A 24928-nucleotide genomic window follows, 5' to 3' on the forward strand; every position below is an offset into this window, starting at 1 on the left:
TTGGAAGCCAGTCCTCTCAATCCAAGAGGTCTACAAAAAGAAATAGCTAAGGAAGGGGAGGGGAGGGGAGGAGGCGGACAGAGCCGAGGAGGGGGTCGGGGAGGAGGGGGAAGGGGAAGGAGGAGAGGATGTGGACAAGGAGGGAGGAGGAAGGGAGGAGAGGAAGGGGGAGGAGGCTGCGGCGTCGGCGGTGGTTGGGGAGGGAGAGGTCTTGGGCCAGATTATGTCAGCTTGAGGAGGAAAGAGATTAAGTTTTAAATGGGAAAAAAGGTTAATTTGGGAATGAATTTCTTAGGAGTGGGAAGAAGGGGTTGATTGCACTTATGTTTCAATTTAAGGGCTTGGGGGTTATGATTTTTGGGCTGGGGAGGAGGATGCATGGCCCAACTTTTTTGGGTTCCTCCAAGCAATTTTCCCTTATTAAAATTAATTCAATATAATTCTTTTAGCTCAGAGGGAATTGTTGCTTAAAATTTTATAAGTTTGTTCACGGAAATCAATTCAATGAAAGAAGCAAAGTTCTATTCAACAGATTCGATTGAAATGTGTAATTCTTAATTTTTTAGGTTAATAGTAGAGATATAAATTTATGGCTATTTATGATCCACCTTAGACCATTTACCATTTGAGTCATAGTTATGGACGCAATCCTTCTTAAATTATAGTCCTGATTCGTTATTTTTTATTTGAACCTTGATTTGAGTAATTAAACTTTGTATAATTATATATGCTTTTGTTTATATAGACTTTGCCAATGTTTCTGAAAAAATATTTATTAAAATGTTTTAGAAAAGAGAAGGAAAAATATGAACATGCTTTATCTATATTTATGATAAAATAAGGATAGATTGTTCTAGAAACAATAAAGCGATAAAATCGCTTTTGTTAAGTTATTTTTTTGTCATTTCAACCATAATAAGAAAGAGGGCATGTTCACCACTCATTCATTTTTTGGATTACCCTCACTTAGATTGTTATATAGAAGTATAGATTTTTGGATTGCAAAGTATAGGCAGCTCTATATAAAGGTATGTATCATTGTGATAGTAGAGCATTACATTACTCATAGCCGTTAAATAGTCTATTGCTTGAGACGAGGGATGTCAAGTGGGTGGATTTCGATGGTTTTGAGTTGGATCATTTATGACAATAAATGGGTGGGCATCTTTGCGCCCATTTGTCCATTTATGACCAATTTAGCACTTTCTAAATAAGTCATCCCTCGCCTACCCTTTTATTTAACGGGCGGTCCACTTACCCATTTGGAAAATTGTCGTAGGATAATTTGCAAAAAATCAGAGGTCTAATTGCAAAGTTTTAGAGGGCTATTTGCAAAGTCTGCAAAGATTAAAATGTGCCGGTTGTTAACTTTTAGGAGGGTATCTGAAAAAAAAATTCAAAAAATACAAAAAACACCATGGATATTTTGCAGATTTTGTGAAGCTGCTGTTAATTTTCATATTTCAAATGTGCTATTGCAGTTTTTTTAATCATATAAGGGTTGGTTGTAATTTTTGATATTACAAGTCTCTTCTAATCTTCAAAGGTGTCTTGTAATTTTTGATATTACAACATTTTGTAAAGCACAATCATGAGGCTGACCATGGGCCTCTTGGGCCGTGCTCATCTTGCAAAGGCTATTAGTATTCCAATAAGACTCTAGATCATCATAACTAACATGTTCGGCACCTCTCCATTTGACAATCAGACGGTCAAAAAACGTCAACAATTGCAAGACCACTTTAATTAAACGCTCCCATTTATTTAGTACCCATTTATCTTCTATAACAACAGTCACCAGTCCATTTAGGCCCATTAATCTAAATGGGCCAGTTTGAAAGGGTTATGTAGTTATGGGTGGATCCATTAGTTTGGATCAAGCTTGATTGTGAGACCAGTACATTAATCATATCTTATAATAAATCCAGTGGATGATTATGATTTATTTTAAATCTTATTCTAACCATAATCACATAGTTAAATCTCTTTTCCTAATTTATATCTAAAGGCAAATCATAACCATACATTAAACAAATCAATAGTGTCAATATAGCAGTGATCTCTCCGCTATTTATTTTTATAGTGGAGAGGATTGAAGTAGTAAGTTCAAAAAAAAAAAAAAAACTCTTCCCAGATATCTATTTGTCAAAATCAAACTATAGGGGTAGTAAGTTCTAAGCAATGATGTACAGTTAACCCTAATGGAAAATTATTTTATGTAATGTGACATATAGGAGTGACAATAATACAGAATCTCTCCATGCAATTATGGTGCATCATTGTTGTTGAATAAAACAAAAGTTTCCAATTTCACATACACAGCAACGCATAACTTGCTAAAATACTAACAGAGGAGCCACACTACACATATGTTAACTTCTCATTATTATTATATCTACATTTACATCTATACTATTATAAAAAGAGGATTGGAGTGTTAAAACTTTTAATTTACCTTTTTACCCTCTCAAACTTTGATAAATTCTAACTATGCCATTATCTTTATGCCTTGTTTGGATGGAGGGTAGAGAGTGGGATGGAAAGAGAAATGCAGCTTTCACATTGTTTGGGAGTTTTTTTAAGGAGGGTAGAGAGGAGGAAGGAAGGGGAATGGAGGGTAAAATTGCTTGGTATTCTTACCCCCATCAAAACAAATAAAAGGGCTGATGTGTTATTAGTATAAAGTCATTTATGTAAATTTATATATATTTACTTCCTTTCACCTTCATTCACCTTACTCAACTCTCAAACAACATATTACAATTCTTTTCCATTCCCTTCCCTTCCCTTCCCTTCCTGTTGTTTACCTTTCCTTCCCTTCCCTTAGTAAACTCCCAAACACACCATTAAGTAATCTTATATTAAATAAATATAAGATCTTATTAATTATGTACTTGCTCACCTTTCTAAATAACTATAATTATGAATAATATTATAACTATTAATTATTTTATTATTAAATAAAATAATTTATAAAATAAGTATACACAATTATTAGTGTTAACCAGTTAAATTATTATAATAATTATTTATGAATTATAACAAAATAATTAAAATAATAGTATAACTAGAATAATATATTACTAAATACTATTAAGAATTATACTATAATTCAATGAGCAATAAAATAAATAGAATAAATTTTAAATCGCATAAATAATATAATTGTTTTAATAATATCACATAAATTATGACTTACAATATTTATTTATTATGATATTATTAAATAAATTAAATAAATAATTTAATATTATTTTTAGAGTATTTTCTCAAATATTATTACCTGATACTAAATAATCTATACTTTGTAATGATTGAAAACTAACATTTTTAAAAAAAAATTAATATTAATAACAACACTATTAATTGTTAATGATTGTATAGTAAAAATTTATAAAATATTTATAATACTAAATTTCTTAAGAGCATAGTTAAAAAATTAAATTAGGTAAATATTTTATAGTATATAGACAATATAATTATTTTAATATTATTACTTAAACTAAATGCTATAATATTAAATAAGATAAATTACAGTAAACCCTCATGAATTTTTAGCATCTTGTAGTAAATAGACCTTATACACTTTCTAAATAACACTAAACCCCTAAATAGTTTTTGTAGAAATGCCTCATTATTTTTTAGATAAATTACACCATACCTCCAATAATTTTCAAAATACCTTTTTTATGTCATTTTCTGGTTCTAATTTATAGGGGTTATTTACAAAATTTAGAAAATTATTAGGGGTCTTATTTGAAATAGAAAAGTCATTAGGGATTTAGTGTAATTTTAAAAGTTCATATGAGCTGGAAGTTCATAAGGGTTTAATGTAATTTATCCTATTAAATAATTATAATGAGAAGTAACTATTACAATATGTTACATATATCAAACCTAACTATCTAGGAAGCATGAGGAAAAAACTAACAAGATTGACGTATCCTCGTTAATTTAGAGTTAAGTTATTTAGAGTAAAGTTAATTCAAATTGGAAGGGCACGTTTAAGAGAACTTATAGAATCGACAATAATATAAGTTCACATGTACATTCACATGCTTGCATTATACTAGTATACCAAAAGGGGAAAACACCTAATGAAATTAAAAAGGGGGTAACAAACAAGCAAATTACAAAGCAACACTGATGAACAAACACCAGGAAACTCTCCTTCAGCATCCAAAACAAACACTACTCATCTCCATACAAGAACTCAACTGCCCTTTTTATTTAGAATAGTATTAAGGATCAGGGCATGTTTAAGTTTTTTTACATAAAGCAAACCTTTATTTTAGATCTCAACCGTCCATTTTGATGATGCAACGGATGCCAACACCTTGGAGCATGTAGTCAAAAGCCTTGTTAATCTCTGATAAGGAAACTTCATGTGTGATGAACTTCTCCACTTCTAGCTCCTGCACATATCGGGAAAAAAAAAACACAATGTTATATCTGTAGTCAAATAATGTCGTATACCGATGATTTGAGCATATACTGGTTTATATACCTTTTTCATGTACATTTCAACGACCGAAGGGAGATCAGAGCGAGGTTTGTAGTTCCCAAAGAAAGTACCCTTCAGAGTCCTCTCATTAAGGAGATTCATCGGATGGGTCTTGAACACTGCGTCTTTGTGAGGCACGCCGACGAGTACTGCAACACCCCAACCCTAAAATTTTTCGGAGAAAAATTGTTAGAACACTCGGGCTAAATACATAGTTAGACCACAAATGGTGCCGTCTCATCCATTACACCGAAACTCTGAAGTAATTCTTAGGATTGAGGGTTGTAATGTTATATTCCGGGGTTAATTGCACACATAAATGCCCTGCAGCATTACTATTTTGAACTTAACATCTGTAGCTTCATTGTGCACACAGACCCCATGGACTACATTTCCTCGACTCTTTTATCCTCAGATAGCTTGTTTATTTCACCCATGGGCAATATCTGCCAAAATTTCACCAAGGGTAAAAGAGTCGTAAAAATTTAGCCCAGGGGGTCTACCAGCAACAACGAAACTACAGGGTTGGTAATTGCAAACAACAATTTTAAGGGGGTCTACGTGCAATTAATGATGTATTATAACATGCCCCCTTAGGTGGAGCACCCTTTCCCAGGGCAAAATCCAGGCTATTTAGGCAGTGGGGCATTATTAAAAAATCTAGATTACTCTGATAACATATTAAATTCCATATCAACTCCGAAATTATGGTGATGATTGAGAGTCATAATAACTTTATATTCTAACAACAAGCAAACAGATCCGAGAGGGAATATATTACGTCATGAACGCTTTCGAAAGCAGATATCATGGCATCAACATTGCCCGTGCATTCCACACTGCGATCCACTCCTCCGTTGGTCATCTCAACAAGAACCTAGAGAAAGCCCCAAGTAGTCTCAGATTATCACCAATTCATTAGATTTGAATTCGAAAATCACAAGTGTATCAGAGTTCAGAACAGACCTCCTGAACTGGCTTGTTATGGTCCTTTGGATTGACAAACTCATTTACCCCAAATTTCTTTGCTGATAATGCAACAAAATGGAATTGTTAATATCAATCTCAAATCAATTAAAACTATTACTAATATTGTTCAAGTTTTTCTATGAACATTTAAAAATATGCAAAATGGATTTCATGAGATTAGAAGATAATTCACCTTCGTCAAACCTTGCCGGGTTCAGATCAACACCAATGATCCTAGAAGCCCCAGCAATCCTAGCTCCTTCAGCAGCCTTTAGTAGAAACATAAAATTGAGTTTATTATATACACAATTAAAGAGTGAACAATAAGACAAATCAAATGAATCAGATGAAATTCTACAAGGATGAGGAAAGACTCACAGCAAGGCCTACAGCCCCCAATCCAAAGATAGCCACCGTCGAACCCTTTTTCGGTTTTGCAACATTCAGAGTAGCTCCAAGGCCTTCAAAGAATCAATTGAAGTTAGTTAACTCATTTACTTAGTAATTTACAGAAAATCTCTACAGTTTGCATGATTCTTAGAAGCCACACTGAAGTTTTAAAAAAGTTACACTTTGACCCTTCCATTTCGTTCTCTATGAAGTTAAGTTGAATCAAACTACATTCACAGAATATGAGAATTATATGTACTTTTATATAAACATATATGTGATCATTCATGATTTCATAAAAAGATAATAATTATCTGTGAAAAATGAAAATGAACAAGTTAAAATATCACTTTAGAGGATTTTCTGTTTATCCTATTTAGTTTCAGAAGACACTAATACTTTAAAAAAAAGTCAAAGGATGGTTATTTTGTTGTCTTACCTGTCGAAATGCCACAACTAAGGATACAAACTTTATTGAGCGGAGCAGAAGGGTTGATCTTGGCGACACAACCGACATGCACAACAGTGTACTCGCTGAATGTGGAGGTCCCAACAAAATGGTAGATGGGCTTTCCGTTGATTGAGAATCTCGACTGACCGTCTCCAATCATGACTCCTCTGTCGGTGTTAATCCTGAGGAGATCACACATGTTGCTCTCCTCTGATTTGCAATGTGGACATGCTTTGCATTCTCCGGTGAAAACGGGGAGTACATGGTCTCCTGGTGCAAGGTCAGTCACGCCCTCACCGACGCTTTCAACGATCCTACAAATGTTGAAGGTCAAAGGCTTTACGATTACATGTACTAGTTTATAAAACAAAGTTTATTAAATTGGTATAGATAAACATAAAGCAACCTATAAAACTAGCATTAACATACCATTAGCAAAATTACTTTTAGCAACTTCCAAGGTACAGTTTGCTTTGGCAGAGATCCAGGATTTTGAATTACGTCCAAAATTCAATAAGAATAATTCACGAAATTCTCAAATAAAAAGAACTTTTCCCCCATAATAATTGCATAATGCCAATGAAGTTTGTGCAAGTTATAAGCAAACAAATTTCAAAAAGTTTTGTGAACTCTGCGACAAAAGGTCAGTACGATTTCACACTAAAATCTTCTTAAAACAAGTTGCATATATACCTTTGAAAGATTTCCATGAAACAAAGGGAACCACTTGAAATGAAAACTGAGTTCTCAAAAGACTTAAGATGCATAAGGAATTTCTTACCCTCCTGCTTCGTGCCCAAAGATCCTAGGAAACACCGGATTCTGGCCCTGTGATAATCCAAATATACAGAAATGAGAAACAAAGATGGGTTTATCACAATCAAAATTTTGATTAAAAACAGGACATTTTAGCAAAATAAATGGAGAGATCACTTCCTCCATCCACCACAATCCTTCTACCATATAATGAACGATTATGATTTTCTTCGAGTGATAAATGAAAATAAATACAATTCATAGATAGTACACTATGGGTTGTATATCAGAAACAAATCACAATCAGGTAGACACTATCTAATGATTATGATCAATGAAGTTGTCTCTTCACCAAGAACTCAAGTTATGAACATAAATTGCAAATTGCCCTTACTATCTCTCACTCTCAACTTGTTTATCACCACTTACTAGGCCTGGATTTCACATTTTACCTACGAATTGAGGGGTGATAAATGCTACTAAACGAGTTCAAGGGTTTATCGGCAATTTATCGAACTTACAATAAGCATCAAATCCAAAGGCAAAGAGTTGATAACATACCTTAGCTTCCCAGAAGTAGACATCAGTGTGGCAGAGTGCAGTGTACAAGATCTTCAGGCGGACCTCGTTGGCCTGCGGCGGAGCCACCTCCACCTCCTCTATCACCAGAGGCTTCCCAGCCTCCCACGCTACCGCAGCTATTATATCAACAGATCATCAAAATTAATCAAATAAACTGAACATATACATGCAAAATTCTTCATCAATATTCAATACCCAAATCCATCAAGATCCAAAAATGCTACACTGATAAAGACTTCATCAGGTACACTAATAAATGAATTTCCATAAATTTGAGTGAAAAAAATTACATAAACAGATAACATGACACACCAAATAAGATAAAATCATCAACATTCAATACCCAAATGCATCAACATTCAAAAAAATATAATAAAGCTAGCTAGAACTAGACATGAAACTTCATCAAAGCGCTCATAATTTATTTATTCATTTAAAAAAATAACACATGATTCACAGATGCATCAAGATTCAATCAAGTGACCGGCTCATCAACTACTACTAAAAAGTTTTTCATCCACTTGACAAAAAAATAAAAATAAAATAAAATTACATAAACACATAACATGATCCACTAATCTATATGAATTAAATAACCCATAAAATTCCTAACTAATTATTTTTCAAATTGAAAGGATCCAAACACAACCCCTTTTTTCTACCCACAAAAATTAGCCCAAAAAAAAAGCACACAAAAAATTGGGATGAAATAGCAAACCTCTGCACTTGATGCTCTTCCCAGCGGTGCTAGCCATCACTCAAAAAAAAAACTCGCAGAATTTTCACTCACAAAACTCTTCTCTCTCTAACTCTTCCTGAAATACCCCTGTTATGATCACTGTGGATGATACTTATCAGTTATGAGAGGAATGTTGGACAGAGCAAAGGTGGTGATGCGACAATTTATAGAGACGGGGGTATCTAGACAAATTTAGAATGAACGGAAAATTACTGATTGGCCCTTCAATCTATTTTGTGGGAGTCTTATACAGCGGCGTTACCACAAAACCACAGCAGCGTATGCTGATCTCTGTCTACAGTTTTGTTAACCGGCGTCCTTGTGAGGGACCATGTGAATCTTCATTTTGTGGGACCATGTGAATCTTTATATTAATTCTAGAGTTTATTTCACGAATTAACCCTCCCAATATTTTTATCTCATACAACCACCTTGAATTTTGGGGGGCTCTCTGTATGTAGCTTACAAATGACTGAAAATGCTTTAAAGAGAAAAAAAGCCCGCAATGCTAGGAAAGGGAGTGGGATGTATTGCCTATAATTGGACAAATAAATAAATTTGAAAAAAAAATTGAGCTATTTACGAATTACCGTTGAGAGGTCCGACGAGAAAAGTTAAATTTCAAGGTGATTTGATGCGATTAAATATGTTATGGGATTACATATGTGTTTCGTCATTTGCGAAATTAAATCTTGATCAATTTGAAAACGAACAATTTTTCAAAATAGGCCGATTTCGTTTTTTATTTTTCAAAATCGACCGTTTTTTTATTTATTTATCAAAATCGATCCGGTTTTGTGATTAGCAGGCTAATCACTATCCTAAATAGTCGGGGTTGCCAACCCCGACTAATTAAGACATTAATTTTTAGGGTTTAAGACCTTTAATTAGGGTTTAACACTATCCTAAATAGTCGGGGTTGGCAACCCCGACTTTTTAGGATAGTGATTAAACTGCTAATCATAAAATCGGGTCGATTTTGATAAATAAAAAAACGGTCGATTTTGAAAAATAAAAAGCTAAATCGGTCTGTTTTGAAAAATTATTCATTTGCAAACTTTGGTGCATCAGGGTGCAATTAACACTATTGTTTTCATGCTAGTCCAGGTTAGAGGAGCAGGTAAAGGAGACAAGAAAAACCATTAGCGGGTGGTTTCGTGAAAACCGCTTCTGGATTTAGTTGGGCCGACTTGGTATTCTTTCGGTCGTAGGTGGTTTTCCGTCAAATGGTTTAGCCCACATGTCCGCAAAATACGGACAGCGGATTAGTTGTATAATAATTTGATGTTTACTGTGTACGGGCAATTAAAAGCGATTAGGCTTGAATATTTTATGTTAAGTAGGAATTTATAAAAGGCTAAACAACACTTGCATTATAATTTATTTTTCACTACAATTAAATATCCTAAATTGTTTAAAATTGACATCTTGCTACCAATTGCTACGTAGACAGTGAAAATTTTCATCTCAATTTTCTCATGTGAGCGTGTCACATTTACATCTGCACAGCGAAAGATGGAAAACCAATGTATTAAATATCTCAAGTTTTGAGTTTTTCAAAATTTTCTAATAAATAGATTGTTTCGCTTTGGTTCGCAAAAAAAATGATGGGAAACCAATGTATTTATTTTTCTTGTGTTTGGTTCGCATGGAAAAAATGAAAAACTTTTGTTTATATGGCAAAAAGCCGACGTGGCTGCAGTTTTCGTCGATTTCACGAGGTTGAGGAAGGAATTGGGGGAGAGAGAAAATCTGATGTGGCGGCGATTTTCACCGAGTTTCCCTTCTTCAACCCTAACGAACCAAAGATGAGAAAAAAAACCAACGGAAAGCTTATATCCTACGTGGCCACGAAAAATCTGATGTGGAGGTGGTGTAAAACTTTTCCACCGAGTTAAAAAACGAACCAAATAGCCCCTTAATAGAAAATCATATATACATGGAGCAAAGGAGTGCGTTACAACTGTTTTACTATCAATTTTTAAATACACAAACAATGTACAGTATACGAAACCAGTTCAACGTATAAACAATTAAAGAATTAGTACATACGAAATACTGATGTACTACAAACAATATAAAAGTTTGCATTGTCGCAGCTTTAAAATTGATAGGGACACATCTAATTATTCTCCTGTTTGACAATAGCTCGCGTTAAATTATTGGGAAAAAAAAAATTCTACGAAAGATCCTCAATATGTAATTACGTAGGAGGGAAGAAGAACCCGATATTTATTCCACTATTAATTTTAAATGAATTCTTACAAGAGGCTGTTTGGTTCATTTCCCAGAAACTTAAGTTTGAGAGATTACTCATAAGAAATAGGTTGTGGGACCTATTTTCATGTTTTCAAGCCTATTTCATGGTTTTTTGGGAGGAAATGTGTTTGCTTAAATTTGAGACTCATGACACTATTATATTACTAATGGGTGGGCCTCACATGCACAACATCTCTTTTTTTCCTCTCTCAACCAAACACAAGAAAAAGAAATCAAACACCTTCACATATCGGTGTGTCGGGTGTTTTGATTTCCTTTTCTTAGTCTCCCAGCCAACCAAACAGCCCATAATATGCAAAATCCATGCAAACAATATTAGAACCAATATAATCGTCAATCTTAGAATAAATTCTGAGCATTCCATAAAATTTCGGCATAATCCAATCGTACAAAGGGTCATACATGTACATTCAACCTATCAACATCGATAGAATACTTATACTCTACATTTATGTATACACCTGTAAGAACATCTCCAATCACTCTCCAAAATCTCCATCCCTCCAAATTTGGAGAGTGAATCCTCCCCAATCACTCTCCAAATTTGGTCCAAAATTGATATCTCCAAATTTAGAGATTGTTTACTCTCCAAATTTGGAGAGTGAAGCTAGAATTTGGAGAGGCTCTCCGAATCACTATTTAAATTTTTATTATTTACAACTTTGTCACTTTCAACTATTAATTTCTTGAAAATTATCACTTTGTCGTCATTCTTAGTAATTTAATGTTTAATTTCAAATAAATATAGTTAAAAAATTATTAACCTAATTGTAAAATAAATATATATTTGGAAAGATCTCATCGAGATCTTCAAAATAAAACTAAGATTATTTATTTTAGTATTATTATAAAATTATTATTTTTTAAATTAAATAAATAAGTATCATATATGAAAATTTAAATACAGGAATCTATTTAACTTGCCCCATAAGAAAATACAAGAATAAATTATAATATTTAAATTACATTCCTTCGTTGACTCAAGCTAGAATCATGTACGGAGAAGATGTTAAAGAAAGAAAAGGATTTCAGTTTGATCATGTTTGGACGATCCACAAGGATGCCGAGAAATGGGCTGACCATAAATCCAATCATGCAGTTGGGAGCATCTTTGAAGGATCAGAGTCGAACACGCAAAGTCAACCTAATGCAACAGAGGACGTTATGGATCTCAACACGAAGAGCAAAAGTTTTATGAACATGAGTGATAGCCAGTTTCCCACGGACAGCCCAACAAGTCAGCATGTTGGAAGAAAGGAGAAGGCAAAGAGAAAAAAGTCAGCGGGGTTTAGTTCTGATGAGGGAATTATTAAGAGTATGCAAGAGATGGATGCTAAACGTGAAATGAGCAGGGAAAAAAATAGAGTGATTGTTGATAATGAAACTTAAAAATGAAAAAATAAAATTAGAATTGCGAGCTAGAGAAGTAGAACAACGTGACCAATAATTAGCTCTTCTTTGTGAAAGTGAGGATAGACAAATTATGTTAATTGATCTAAGTAAGATCGTCGATCAAAGTGAACGTGCTTATTATAAAAAAAAACAAGAAATTATTAATAGAAAAGAATATAGAGCTCCATCATTCGACTATGGATTTTCCTCCAGAGGGCCAAGAGGATTTTCTGAGCTTCTTAGAGCTCCATCATTCGACTATGGATTTTCCTCCAGAGGGCCAAGAGGATTTTCTGAGCTTCTTAGAGGAGCTGTAGGAGGAGAAAACGAATATGGATTTTCCTCTGGAAATTAAGGAGGATTTTCTCGATTTGCGGGAGAAGCTGGTTATGTAGGAAGAAATGAATATGGAGGTTCATCGAGAGATCAAGATGGAACCAGTAGTTATAACGATAATGACCTGTCGGAATTTTAATTGATTGTTATCATATTTTATGTTTGAGGTTTATGTTCGCGAACTATGGTATGTTGTATTAGAGGTTTATGTTTGCTTCCTTATTCTATCGAAGTATGCTTTGTTAGTGGTATTTCATATTTTATTTTTTTAATATGTTGTATTGCATTATTAATATTGGGTTCATTTAAAAGCTCTCGTCGACACCTTTCTAATGTTGTTATTTTTTTTCCAAATAACTTATTAAATATAAAATTATTAATGCGAACTATATCCAACATTATTAATTTATATGGCTTTTTTAGACAAAAAATAATATTTAGAGAGTGTGGGTTGGAGCAAATCTTCAAATTCCACTCTCCAAATTGGAATATTCTAATTTAGAGAGTAGGGTTGGAGATGCTCTATGGGGCCCTCTATATTTTTTTTAGGTTTCCTGCGAATTATTTGGCATAATGTTTAACTTCCACCATCATAATAGTTTGAAATGCAACGGTTGTCCAATTTACCCGCCAAATTCTCCTACATCCTCCGCCGCTGCGTCCCCAAATGCGCCATTAAACCCGGCCAACAAACCCACACCCAAATCCTCACCCACAACCTCCTCTTCAACAACCCAACTCTCTACACCGACCTCATCCTCCTCTACTCTCGCTGCTCCCTTCTCCCCTTTGCACGCAGAATGTTCGATGAAATGCCCAGCCCAGCACTTCGCTCTTACAACATCCTCATCTCCTCCTACACAAAAACCCACCTCCACTCTCAAACCCTCTCCCTCTTTCATCAGTTTTTGAGCTCAAATCTTGTTCCTGATTCCTTCACTCTGCCGCCCGTTTTCAAGTCTTGCGGCGAAATGGGTTGTGTTGGATTTGGAGTTGGGTTGCACTGTTGGGTTGTTAGGCTTGGTTATGAGGCTTGCATTGTCGTTATGACTTCAATTGTTGATGTGTATGTGAAGTTTGGGTGTTTGGAAGATGCCCTAAAAGTGTTTGATGAAATGGGTGAGAGGGATGTTGTCGTTTGGAGTTCGATTATTTCGGGGTTTGTTAGAGGTGGGTTTGTTGATGAAGCGATGGGGTTGGTTTGGAGATTGCTATTTGAGATTGGAGAGATTGATGTGATGGTGATTCCGAGTGTTTTGAGTGCTTGTGGGAAGAGTGGAGAGTTGAGAAGAGGGAAGGAGGTGCATGGGAGGGTTGTTAGGAATTTGGTGTCATGTTATGATGTTGTTGTTAATAATTCGTTAGTTGAGATGTATGCTAAGTGTGGATGCCTTGATGCTTCGCGTAAGGTGTTTTTGGTCATGGGTGATCGACGAAATGTTGTTACTTGGTCTACTTTGATATCTTGTTACGGAGTTCATGGCAAGGGGAAGGAAGCTTTGGCTCTTTATGACAAGATGATTCAAAGAGGTTTAAAACCAAATTCTGTTACGTTTACTTCAATTCTTTCAAGTTGTAGCCACTCGGGCCTTGTGAATGAGGGTCAAGCATTGTTTGATTCGATGATGAGAGATTATGGATTGGAACCTTGTGTTGAGCATTATGCTTGCATTGTTGACCTTCTAGGCCGAGCAGGGCGGACTAAAGAAGCATTGAAACTTATAAAGAGTATGCCAATGAAGCCAATTGCAAGTGTTTGGGGTGCATTACTTAATGCTTGTGCAATGCACCGTAATGTTGAGGTTGGGGAGGTTGCTGCATATGAGTTGTTTGAATTGGAGCCCCGTAACTCTAGTAACTATATCGCTCTTTGTGGTATTTATGAGAGTGTTGGAATGTTGGATAAAGTGGCCATAATGAGGGCGAGGATGCATGAATTGGGCATGACGAAGGCTCCAGGCTGTAGTTGGATTCATATGAAAGGGAGGGTGCAGGTTTTCTATCAAGGTGATGTTTGTTGTCCTTCAGAGATGGTTCTTGATGTTTTAGATGGATTGTACAAGATAATGGCAATAAGGAGTTTAAGGGACACTAACCACGAACTAAATTGGCTTGAAGGTTCTTAAAAGGCTATTTCTCAATGATATTGACACTAAAGTCTGAAGAGCTTCTAGCTAACAGGTACTATTCTTTATATTGCTAGCAATTTATTGCATTGTACATTGTTTACATGTGATCTTCATTTAGTAATTTGTACATGATGATTTTTAATGGAAAAGCAAATTGATGAACTAATATTTAACCGGAACTTTGCGGTAAGAGGTATAGTTTCTCTTTTAGGCAGTAGAAATGAGAAGTTTCAGTAATTTGCAAGACATCGCAATTTTTTTGAGGCATATAGTTAAAGCTTTGTGTCAGGCAAAATGGCAACAGTAATCCATAATGTGGACTTTAGATTACACTTGGAAATGAATTTCATTGAAAATCAATATTCCAAAGAACACAGCCAAAAGAAATGACAATTTGAACTATGAAAATCATGAGACCTTTAATATACAGTTCGTCTCATTCAGAATTTGTCGAATCTATCTGTTATTTCTCAATCTATCTAAAGAATAAGGTAACATATGATCCACCTTTAGTTGCAGTTGCTGCTAATTTCTTCAGCATGAAGATTGTTGAGGACTATTTAATCATCAATTGATGGAGAAGTTGTATTATGTAGTCTTTGACCGCTTATGAAAGATCTAAATAGAGTGAGAGCTCTAGCTGGTTGTGCATAAGGAACCATGTGAGATGCACCTCTAACAGTCGCAAATGTTAGTATATTTCCATACTCGGTTGCATATCCACCCACCTTTACTCAAAACAGATAACAAGTGAAGCCATATGTTAGTATCTAGTAATTTATTTGAAAGGAAGCGTAAACAATGCATAACAGTAGTAGTTGCAGTAGTATATAGTTTGAGTTACGTCCAAATTTATAACACCTGTTTGGTTAGGTGTTCTTGCAACTCCGAAAAATTGTTACAAAGACAAAAGGACTTTAAAAAAAATATAGGAGTTACTAATGTGTTCAAATTGAGATGTGTTCCAACAACAGAACTTTGAACTACATGACATTGTAAATGCATTTACAGCTCCGACTATATCTAATCAAACATACTCCAAGTGTAATAGAAAATTTTATATATTGAGCTGAGGAGTGAAAGAAACAGGAGTTGTTGATGAAATTAGAGTACATTAGTGCATTTGTAGGATTTCTGCAGCTAAGAGGACAATGATAAATTAAAATTACGTTCCCTAGTAACATGGGCAATTGAGTCAACAAATTTGCCAACTATTTACAAATCCATGGCTTCACCGATAAGAATCATGTGTCAATACTTTACCCTGATTCAGCTATTTTTCATTTCATTATTTCTGAATCATTTGCAGATAACAGTGACTCACATCAGAGTTTTGTAATACTGTGACAAAATTTTGTCGTCCCAACTTGTTTTTACGTGCATTACCGCAACTTATATATATTTTTCTTTTCACATTTTTATTCTAATATTTTTTCTGAATAGTATTAAGATTTGATGAACATAGGCAACAAAGAACTACTACTATAGGAAAAAATAATTGTAATATATGATTGGAAGTAGAGGATTATACCTGTCCTTTGTGGAACCAAGCACCATAAGGAACAGTCATTCTAAATTTAAGATCATGAGCTAGTTCTCGTACTAGTGTTCGAGAGCCCAACAGGGGTACTACCGAGTCTTGGTCTCCACTGCAGTGACAAAATTGTCAATCTCTAAATTTCTATACAATTTGCATGACATAAAATAGTGAAGGCATTACCTGAAAACCCAAACTGGTATCCGATGATTAACTATTCTTTTGAGTAGAGGTAGAATATTGATGTTACCATCTGTACCACTATAATTCAGAAAGCTGGCTCACAAAATTGAAAAGATACAAAAGAATCAGTTACTATTCTTAGTCAATCGATATAAGCTTATCAAGTAGTAACATTAAAAAAAACCTGTTAAAGTATGTGCTTTTATGGGTTATAAAGCGTATATCATCAAATAAATCTCACCTGCTGCACATAGACCATCTATAAGGCAATTTTGTTCTATTGGCATGAAGAGCCTGCTGCACTTTTGGGAGATTGAAGTAAAAACTTCTTTCAAAACTCATGCAAACATCAACACCAGCACTAATCTGAGTAACCTGGTACCATAAAAATCATTACCATCACTCACCTATGAACTTAAAAACCATTCAATTAAAGACACCAAATATAAAATGTTTTCAGGTACATACATATTTCCTTAATCTCAGTTCCTGCTCCACCAACGATGGATAGCACACATCAAGCAGCACATCGTAATCGTTAATGTACTCTCCAACCACTTTATTTGCTTCAGATATTGCATCATTGCAAACTTGCGTGACATTATGTGGGCTACTGAAGGTATAATCTTCAAAATCACAGTTGTTCATAATAGTGAGACCAATCTCATCAGAAATCAACCCATGTGACCAGAAATACTCATAGGTTGCTGGAACATCCCTATCAAGCTTTAAAAGTGGATTTCCAATCTGTTTCAGTGATAGTTTCAAGCGTTATTGTCACAATAACCAAAAAATTATTAGGTCTTTAAGGGGTTTTTGCGTGCGCGCGCGCACACACACACACACATATATATACACACATATATGTATATATGTGTGTGTGTGTGTGTGTCCATACTTGAGGGATATATATACATCCCTCAAGTATTCCATATTTGCAATTTTACCCCTTAAATCTTGATATTTGTAAACTTACCATCCAATTCTTTCTTGTTGAGTAAAATTGCCAAGTGAGAGGGGCATAAATACTCAATGTGAGAGATTTGGAAGGGAAAATTTGCAAATATCAAGATTTGGAGGGTGAATTTGCAAATGTGGAAGATCTGAGTGGTAAATATGCAAAAAAAACCCTCTTTTTGTATACATAGCCCTCAAATCATGCCTATTTGTAAATGAAATAAAACAATATCAAAAACAGTGAAACTTTACTCAACATTCCCGACAAAGTAGATGATTTGTTGATATGGAGGCATTTGATTCAAAGCTAATGATTTGGGGGCAGTATTGCAAATACGTATGATTAAGGGTTATACATACATAAAACGTAAAAAATTAATAAATGTTATAGGTTTGTTAGGTTTGTGGAGGAGGGGAGTAATACTTACAGCAACTCCTTTAATATGAAATCTGAAACCAGTTGAATGCTTATTATGATCCAGAAGAACATTGGCTAGCTGTGGTATGTAATGCCCTGTAGCCAGTATTTCCATATTAATTAAGTTTTGTATACAAGGCACAAATACAATTCCAGTGAGTGGTTCTGACCTGCATAGCTCTCTCCACTAAGGAACAAGTCTCTGGATTTGAACTCTGGGAATTTTTCATACCATCCCAATAGGAACATGTGCATGTCATTGGCTTTTTGATAGTTGAAAGATCAAAACATATTTAGGTTAATGTCTTAAGTAATAAATCTAAGATTGTGTACATAGAAGAAATTATTCTATGTGATGCTTACCGGTCTTTTCGTCTCCGGTTGTGTAATCAGAAGTTGTATTTGAGTAAGACCATCCAACTCCAGCAGGGGATTCAACAAACAAGAGATTTGATACTGAGTATGAAGAAAATGAGATCAGAACAGCTGCTGGTGCTAAATGAGTCAAATTATAACTGAAACTACGATTAGCTGTGACTGTGTGTGTATATATATAATAAATATACATAATAAATATACCTTTATTCCATGATTTTCTGTTAATTCGAAGGCCCCGACCATCGCCTCTAGGATAAAATGGACCCAGCTCAGTGAAGGCTCCTCCTCCTACTGAAGAGCAACCAGGACCTAATCATCAGACTAAGTATTAGCACAAGAAATAAGTGTATTTAAAATTGACGAGTACAATGATATATCTGTCACAGATGAAAGAAAATGAGAAAATGGGCATTCATCCTGCTAATTAACTTAAACATGATCGCAATGAGGAAGATGATGAAATACTATAAAACAATCTTCTACATATTAATATTATCTGCTAGTGAAAACACCATATCCAAATTTAACTTAAACATGTTACTTGAGACCACTGAGCTAATTCTCAAAGATTAATCTTCTGTTTTAATTAAGCCATAATCATCTTAGATACAATAGAAAAGGAAACACAATAGTAGATCACCATGTTCCCTGTTCAACTGACGATGAAGAATACAAGATCAGAAAAACTAAATGCATACACCTCTTTCTTCTCCAAATGTTAGGGCTTCTCCAACCGGACGCTAAAACACCAAGTTAGCGTCCGGTCCTCACTCCAACCGAGCGGCATCGGCTCCGCTAAAATAGCAGGCCGCTACAGTGTTGCGCCAGAAATGACGCAACACTGTAGCGATGGCGCATTATTATTATTATTATTATTTTTTTTTGTAAAAACTTAAAATGGAAGGTTTTTTATAAGAAGAAATACAGAAAAACTTTTTTTTCCTTTTGTTATTTATATTTGTATTAATAATATATGTTATTTTATATTAACTATTATAATGAAATTAGAGTATAAAATAATTATTAAAATAAAATTCAACAATAGAAGGAATATTTTAAATAGATAAAAATGTTAAAAGATAAGAATAATAAAAAGAATATTCTTTTTGGTGTAACATTTGGTGTAATGGGTTGGAGATGGAATAGTGATTTGGTGTAAAAACTACACCAACTTGGTGTAAAAACTACACTATTTTGGGTTTTATGGTTGGAGATGCTCTTAGTAATTCTACTACGGGTTTCGACGTTATTTCATTGTGAACTAATTTTGATATTCAAAAATTCTCATACCATAAGTAGACTGTAGACGATCTATGGATAATTACGAAATAAACATAATTATTTATATAGCACGAGGCCCTTAAATACATTAGTAATCAAGCATGTACTAGTTTCTAGTGTTATTTATTGTAGATGAAGCAATTAGCCACTGTATTTCTTGTTGTTCTGAATTATTATTAGATCCTAAAACTGCAAATTTTAATTGAGTTGGCCAGCCAAACTGCAAATTACAAAACAATTGGGGATGCTAAACCTGGGTAAATCAAACTGTGGACATTAGCTCATTTAGAAAATGGTATATATGTTCTAGTTAATTATATCAAAGGCCTGTTTGGCAAACTCCTCAAAATTGGGTCAAGACTCATCCTGGTTAAACTTTGAGGTAAACTGGTTCCTTTATTTAATCCAAGGGAGGGAGGGATCAAAAAAAAAAATCATTTTAAGCTTTTTTTTTTAGCCTAAGAAAAATTGAACCACAATGGGCCTGATTTTTGCCAATAAAAAATAAACCAAAAACCAGGCCAAGTTAGCCTAGTTGGTCAAGTTTAGTCCTAACCCAGTTTTAAGAGTTCGTCAAAAGGGTTCAGAGCAAGGACTGTCTGTAGCATCATAGTCAATTTCGGTTGGTTGGTCAATTTCTGTCTCGACGCAGTTTTAAGGGTTTGTCAAACACAGCTTAGAGCAGAAAAAAAAACGTTAAGAGCAAGAACGATCTATGGCATCCTAGTCAATTTTCAAAATTTTATTAGCTCTTTCTCAAGTGAATAAAAAAAAACATTTTAGCCAACAAAGAACGTAAGAATTTTCTGCGAGCATCAAATTTCCAAAAGAGGAGCAAGGTTCCAATCCCAATAAACACACGCCCTGCAACTTGCAACAACAAATCAAACCCTGTCCCTGTCCCTCACTCACACGTCCAATCTCAAACAGTAAATTAAAATTAAAAGGGAAAAAGCAACCGGCCCCTTTCGCTACTCTCGATAAAACTGTAAAAGCAGCATAAAAAAAAATTAAAGAAATAAAATAAAATAAAAATCAGCATACATACCTCGGACAAATTTTCAAAACCAACTCATTTGAGATTTTATTCTCAAAAAACGATCCGTTTGACATTTATTTAGAGAAACCGATCTGGTTTCAGCACTGTAGTTGAAACCAGGTCGGTTTTTCTAAAAAAGTTTACGAAACTTCACGGGAGTTGAACTCCCGTGAAGTTTTTCTCCCGTGAAGTTTTTTCTCATAACAAAACTTCACGGGAGTTGAACTCCCGTGAAGTTTCGTAAACTTTTTTAGAAAAACCGACCTGGTTTCAGCTACAGTGCTGAAACCAGGTCGGTTTCTCTAAATAAATGTCAAACGGGTCGTTTTTTGCAATTAGTTTCTCAAATAGGTTGGTTTTGAAAATTTGTCCTACATACCTCCGTTAAGCCAGAGAGTGAGAGGCTTCTCCTCAGCATCGACCTCGGCTTCAACAAAATAGTAGAACAAACTCCTCCCTGCTCCCTCATCAACGTTGACGTAGCCCGCGTACTGCTTGAACCCAACTTCCGGCTGCCCGGGTAAATTTACAACCAAGTCCCCTGATGGGTACCCTTCAATTTTTGCTCCCATCGTCAAAAACAGGGACATCATCGTCACGACGTGAAATTTGGAGGTACCCATCTCCTAATTCTTTGAGAAAGCAGTGCCCAGCTGCTCAAATTAATGAGAGGAATGTAGAGAGAGAGAGAGAGAGAGGGAGAGAGGCTATATAGCGTGTATGTGTGAGTGTAGTTAAGATGAGGCACGTGAAGAGCGGGTAGGTGATATAATGACTATGGCAGCCGCGCTTTTCTTCAATTTTATCTTATTTTTATTATAGGGAAATTGCTTCCGGCCCCTAATTTCCCTACGAGTATTCTGCTCACCCCTATAACTTTTTTAACGTTATTAAAACCCTAAAAAATAAACTCATAATTTCCTGAGTCCCAAAACACAAAATCCAAGAGTTTTAAACATGTGAAGACCGTAATACTCTTCCCCTCTCTCTTTTTTTATATGTGATGATTTGAAAGGGTTTCCTCCGTTCCTTTCCCCGATGGCGGCCGCCAACGATTCGAAGAAGACGATCGTCCTCCAGAGCTCCAGCGGCAAGGAGTTCGAGATCAAGGAGGCCGTGGCCATGGAGTCGCAGACGATCGGTGAGCGCCGGAGGAGATGGACAGGGCTTTGAAGAGAGTGATGGGGGGAGGGGAGGAGTACGAGGAAATGAGGATCAAGGCGAAAGAGCTCAGGGCAGCGGCGCATAGGGCGGTGGAGGAGGTTACGGGTTGATATTATCTCATTTTTATATGGGTTCTCTTTATAAGTCCTCTAGTGATCTTTTTCCATCTGGGTTTCTCAAACTTTGAAGAAAGATGGGTCATTTGTTGCAATCAGTTAATGGAGTTATTGAAGAGATCATGAACCTCCATAGGTCTCTTCCACCAAGGCAAAGTATTGTTGAGGTTGAAGCAGCTATGGCATAAAAGCATAGAGAGGGAGGAGCTAGCAAAAATGGAGTCAATTTCAAAGCAAATGAAAGGTATTGAGATCCTTGAGGAGCTCTTCTTTGTTCTCCAGGAGATGCAGAAGAATTTGGTTTACCAGAGTAAAGAGCAAAAGGCAGAAGCTCTTAAGCTACTTGATCTTGAGAACATCCATTCGTTATTAGACGAATTGATTTAGAAAGCATCTAGTTGTGTTCCTTCGAGCTCGAATAGGTCCTCTCCTTCGATCCCTGCGAGTTCTAGGAGTGGATTTGGTTCTTCAGCTATTGTTTATTACTCAGAGAAGGAGACTGAAAAGAGTACCAAGAGAGTTAGTAGAGATGATAGTTATGTGAAAGAAAGCAAAGTCCACAATGTATATTAATGGAGAAGATTACGGGTTGATTGTTAAGGTTACACGTAGGTTGTTAAGGTTATATGTTGTTTGTTAAGATTACACGTTGGTTGTGAATGTTACGGATTAGTTGTTAAGATTACGCGTTGGTTGTTAAGGATAAACGTTAGTTGTGAATGTTACATGTTGGTTGTGAAGTTAACCTTAACAACCAACCCGTAATTTTAACAACCAACGCGTAACATTCATAATGAATGTGTAATCTTAACAATCAACCTGTAACCTTCACAACCAACCAATAACCTTTACAAACAACGCGTAACCTTAACAAGATACGTAGCCTTTACAACCAACCCGCAAAACATTCACAACCAACCTCGGTAAGGAGTTAGTTGTGAAGGTTAACTTCACAACCAACGCGTAACCTTCACAACCAACGCTTATCCTTAACAATCAACCCATAACCTTAACAACCAATCCGTTTCATTCATAACCAACGTGTAACCATCACAACCAACGTGTAACCTTAACAATCAACCCATAACCTTTACAATCAACCTGTAACCTTCACAACCAACGTGTAACCGTAATAAGATCAACATGTAACCTTTATAACCAACCCGTAACCTTCACAACCAACGCGTAACCTTTAATAAGTAACCCGTAACCTTCACAACCAATCTTGGTAATGAGTTGGTTGTGAAGGTTAACTTCACAACCAACGTGTAATATTCACAACCAACATTTATCCTTAACAACCAACCTGTAACCTCAACAACCAACCCGTATCATTCACAACCAACGTATAACATTCACAACTAACGCTTATTCTTAACAACCAACCCATAAAATTAACAATCAACCTGTAACCTTCACAACCAATGCGTATCCTTCATAGCCAACCTGTAACTTTCACAACCAACGCGTAAGCTTCACAACAAACATGTATCCTTCACAACCAACCCGTAACACTTTCATAACCAACGCGTATCTCTCACAACCAACCCGTAACCTTCAAAACCAGCATGTAACCTTCCTTCACTACCAACTCATAGGCTTAACAATAAACTTATTACAGTAAAATAATAATAATAATATATAAATTTACATACTCTAATTTAGTCTCAAGTCATCGATTTTAAAAAAATTACAACAATATGTAAACTTAAGGGGGTTGGTGACGCAACTCGTCATCACCGTCTTTAAGATCGTAGCCCCCCCCCCCCCCCCCAAAAAAAAAAAAAAATCATTTCAAATCATCACAGTAGCATCATGAAAAAGAGAGAGAGAGTAAAAGTGTATTATGGTCTTCACATATTTTAAACTCTTGGGTTTTGTGTTTTGGGGCTCATGGAATTATGAGTTTACTTTCAAAGGTTTTGAGAGCATTGAAAAAGTTTTGGAAGGGGATGTAATACTTCTAAGAAAATTGGGCGCTAGAAGCAATGTCCCCGTTATTTAGAAAAAAAATGAAAGTTGTAAAATGAAAAGGCAGTAGTAGAAGAAAAGGATTGGAATTGATGTTGAATTTTTTAGAGTTAAATGAGGTGTATCCTTTTGGATCTTTGCTCTTTGCGCTCTTGGAATTTTCTTTGTTATTGTAAGAAATCTTTTGAATTTTTAAGAGTTAAATGAGGTGTATCCTTTTGGATCTTTCCGCTCTTGGAATTTTCTTTGTTATTGTAAGAAATCTTTTTCTCGTGTCAATTTTATCGACTCCTTTTTAACAAGAAATTTATATTGTTAGCGACGGGCGACGGCTAACGTTTGTCGGCTAACGTTTGTCTTGAATAATTTTTTTTGTCTTTCCTTTTTGAATCGTGATTTTTATATGGGTTAATTTTATAAAAAAAAACTCTAAACATGGGGTTTGTCTCAAGAAAATTCTCCTCACCTATTTTAATTTTATAAAACCCCCTAAATATTAGACTTAAATTCAATGGGGTTTAAATGTTTAATGATGAAACTCATATTCAAATAAATTCAAAAGTTTCAATTGTTTCAAATATTAGAAGTATTGATAAGTAGAAAATAAAATAAGTTTAGCAGTTCCAAAAAGAAAGAAATGTGATCACGTGAGTGGGAGGAACGCGGTTTCAAACCGCATGAAGCACAGGCCCACGAGAAGCCCACTTACCTTAATCACAATGATATATATATCTCTTCAATCAAGAGCTAGGGCGTGGCAGAGAGGGCACGGAATTTTTTTGTGCGGCTGATTTTTGAGCACATGAATAAAAAGGAGCGACTGCGGAAGAGTGCAGAGCAGGGGTTTCTTTTGGCGGCTGCTGCAGACACAGAGAACAAAAGGAGCAGTGCTTTTGATGGTTATTCACGGAAGAAAAGCAAGTCTTTTGTAGATGTTCTTTGTTTTTAGCACCCCTTTGAGAGAGTATTTGTGTGAGGGATCTGAGAGTTTGTGAGAGGGTTTTATCTTTGAGATTGTAAACCCCAATTGTATCTCTCCCTCTATATAGTAGATCTCCCCCTCCTTGCCCCGTGGACGTAGGCTATTTGCCGAACCACGTAAAATTTGTGTTCTTGTCGTGATTTGTAATAGCTTGTAGGATCCCTCGACAGGTCAGTCCTAGAACTGATGAGAGGAAGAGCCGATATCTCACTTTGTTGATATATCCGCTTCAGATTCTTGTTTCCTTGGTGAGACAGGAATTCTTACGATCTAATCTCTTGTTGTGCACCTTGCGCACCGGAGGTGCTGTCGAAATTTTCGCTGCGCACAACAAGAAAAAAATTAGGTTCTCTAGTGGACCTAGCATTGGAGAT

At 35.4% G+C, this 24928-nt stretch overlaps 4 protein-coding genes across 4 annotated transcripts; 2 read left to right on the forward strand and 2 right to left on the reverse strand.

The window, feature by feature from the left end:
- LOC109823954 (alcohol dehydrogenase 1-like) lies at positions 4080 to 8536 on the reverse strand. The gene is made up of 10 exons (XM_020390423.1): positions 8371 to 8536; positions 7632 to 7768; positions 7096 to 7142; positions 6303 to 6628; positions 5852 to 5934; positions 5667 to 5742; positions 5471 to 5532; positions 5286 to 5381; positions 4508 to 4669; positions 4080 to 4415 (listed from the first exon to the last, which is right to left on the reverse strand). Exons 1-10 carry the CDS (start codon positions 8405 to 8407, stop codon positions 4299 to 4301), a joined length of 1143 nt encoding a protein of 380 aa, XP_020246012.1. The 5' UTR covers positions 8408 to 8536; the 3' UTR covers positions 4080 to 4298.
- Positions 11665 to 12060, forward strand: LOC109824194. Its single transcript, XM_020390727.1, has one exon. It carries the CDS (start codon positions 11665 to 11667, stop codon positions 12058 to 12060), a length of 396 nt encoding a protein of 131 aa, XP_020246316.1.
- On the forward strand, positions 13371 to 14525 carry LOC109824197 (pentatricopeptide repeat-containing protein At3g14330-like). The gene has a single exon (XM_020390729.1). The coding sequence runs from the start codon at positions 13371 to 13373 to the stop codon at positions 14523 to 14525; it is 1155 nt and encodes a 384-aa protein (XP_020246318.1).
- Positions 14845 to 21034, reverse strand: LOC109824290 (serine carboxypeptidase-like 42). The gene is made up of 10 exons (XM_020390856.1): positions 20701 to 21034; positions 18203 to 18310; positions 17987 to 18079; positions 17794 to 17886; positions 17634 to 17719; positions 16717 to 16995; positions 16490 to 16623; positions 16249 to 16341; positions 16060 to 16177; positions 14845 to 15256 (listed from the first exon to the last, which is right to left on the reverse strand). The coding sequence occupies exons 1-10, from the start codon at positions 20942 to 20944 to the stop codon at positions 15089 to 15091; spliced, it is 1416 nt and encodes a 471-aa protein (XP_020246445.1). The 5' UTR covers positions 20945 to 21034; the 3' UTR covers positions 14845 to 15088.

The sequence above is a fragment of the Asparagus officinalis genome, chromosome 9 (assembly GCF_001876935.1).
Source record: "Asparagus officinalis chromosome 9, Aspof.V1, whole genome shotgun sequence".
In the NCBI taxonomy this organism is placed as follows: Eukaryota; Viridiplantae; Streptophyta; class Magnoliopsida; order Asparagales; family Asparagaceae; genus Asparagus; species Asparagus officinalis.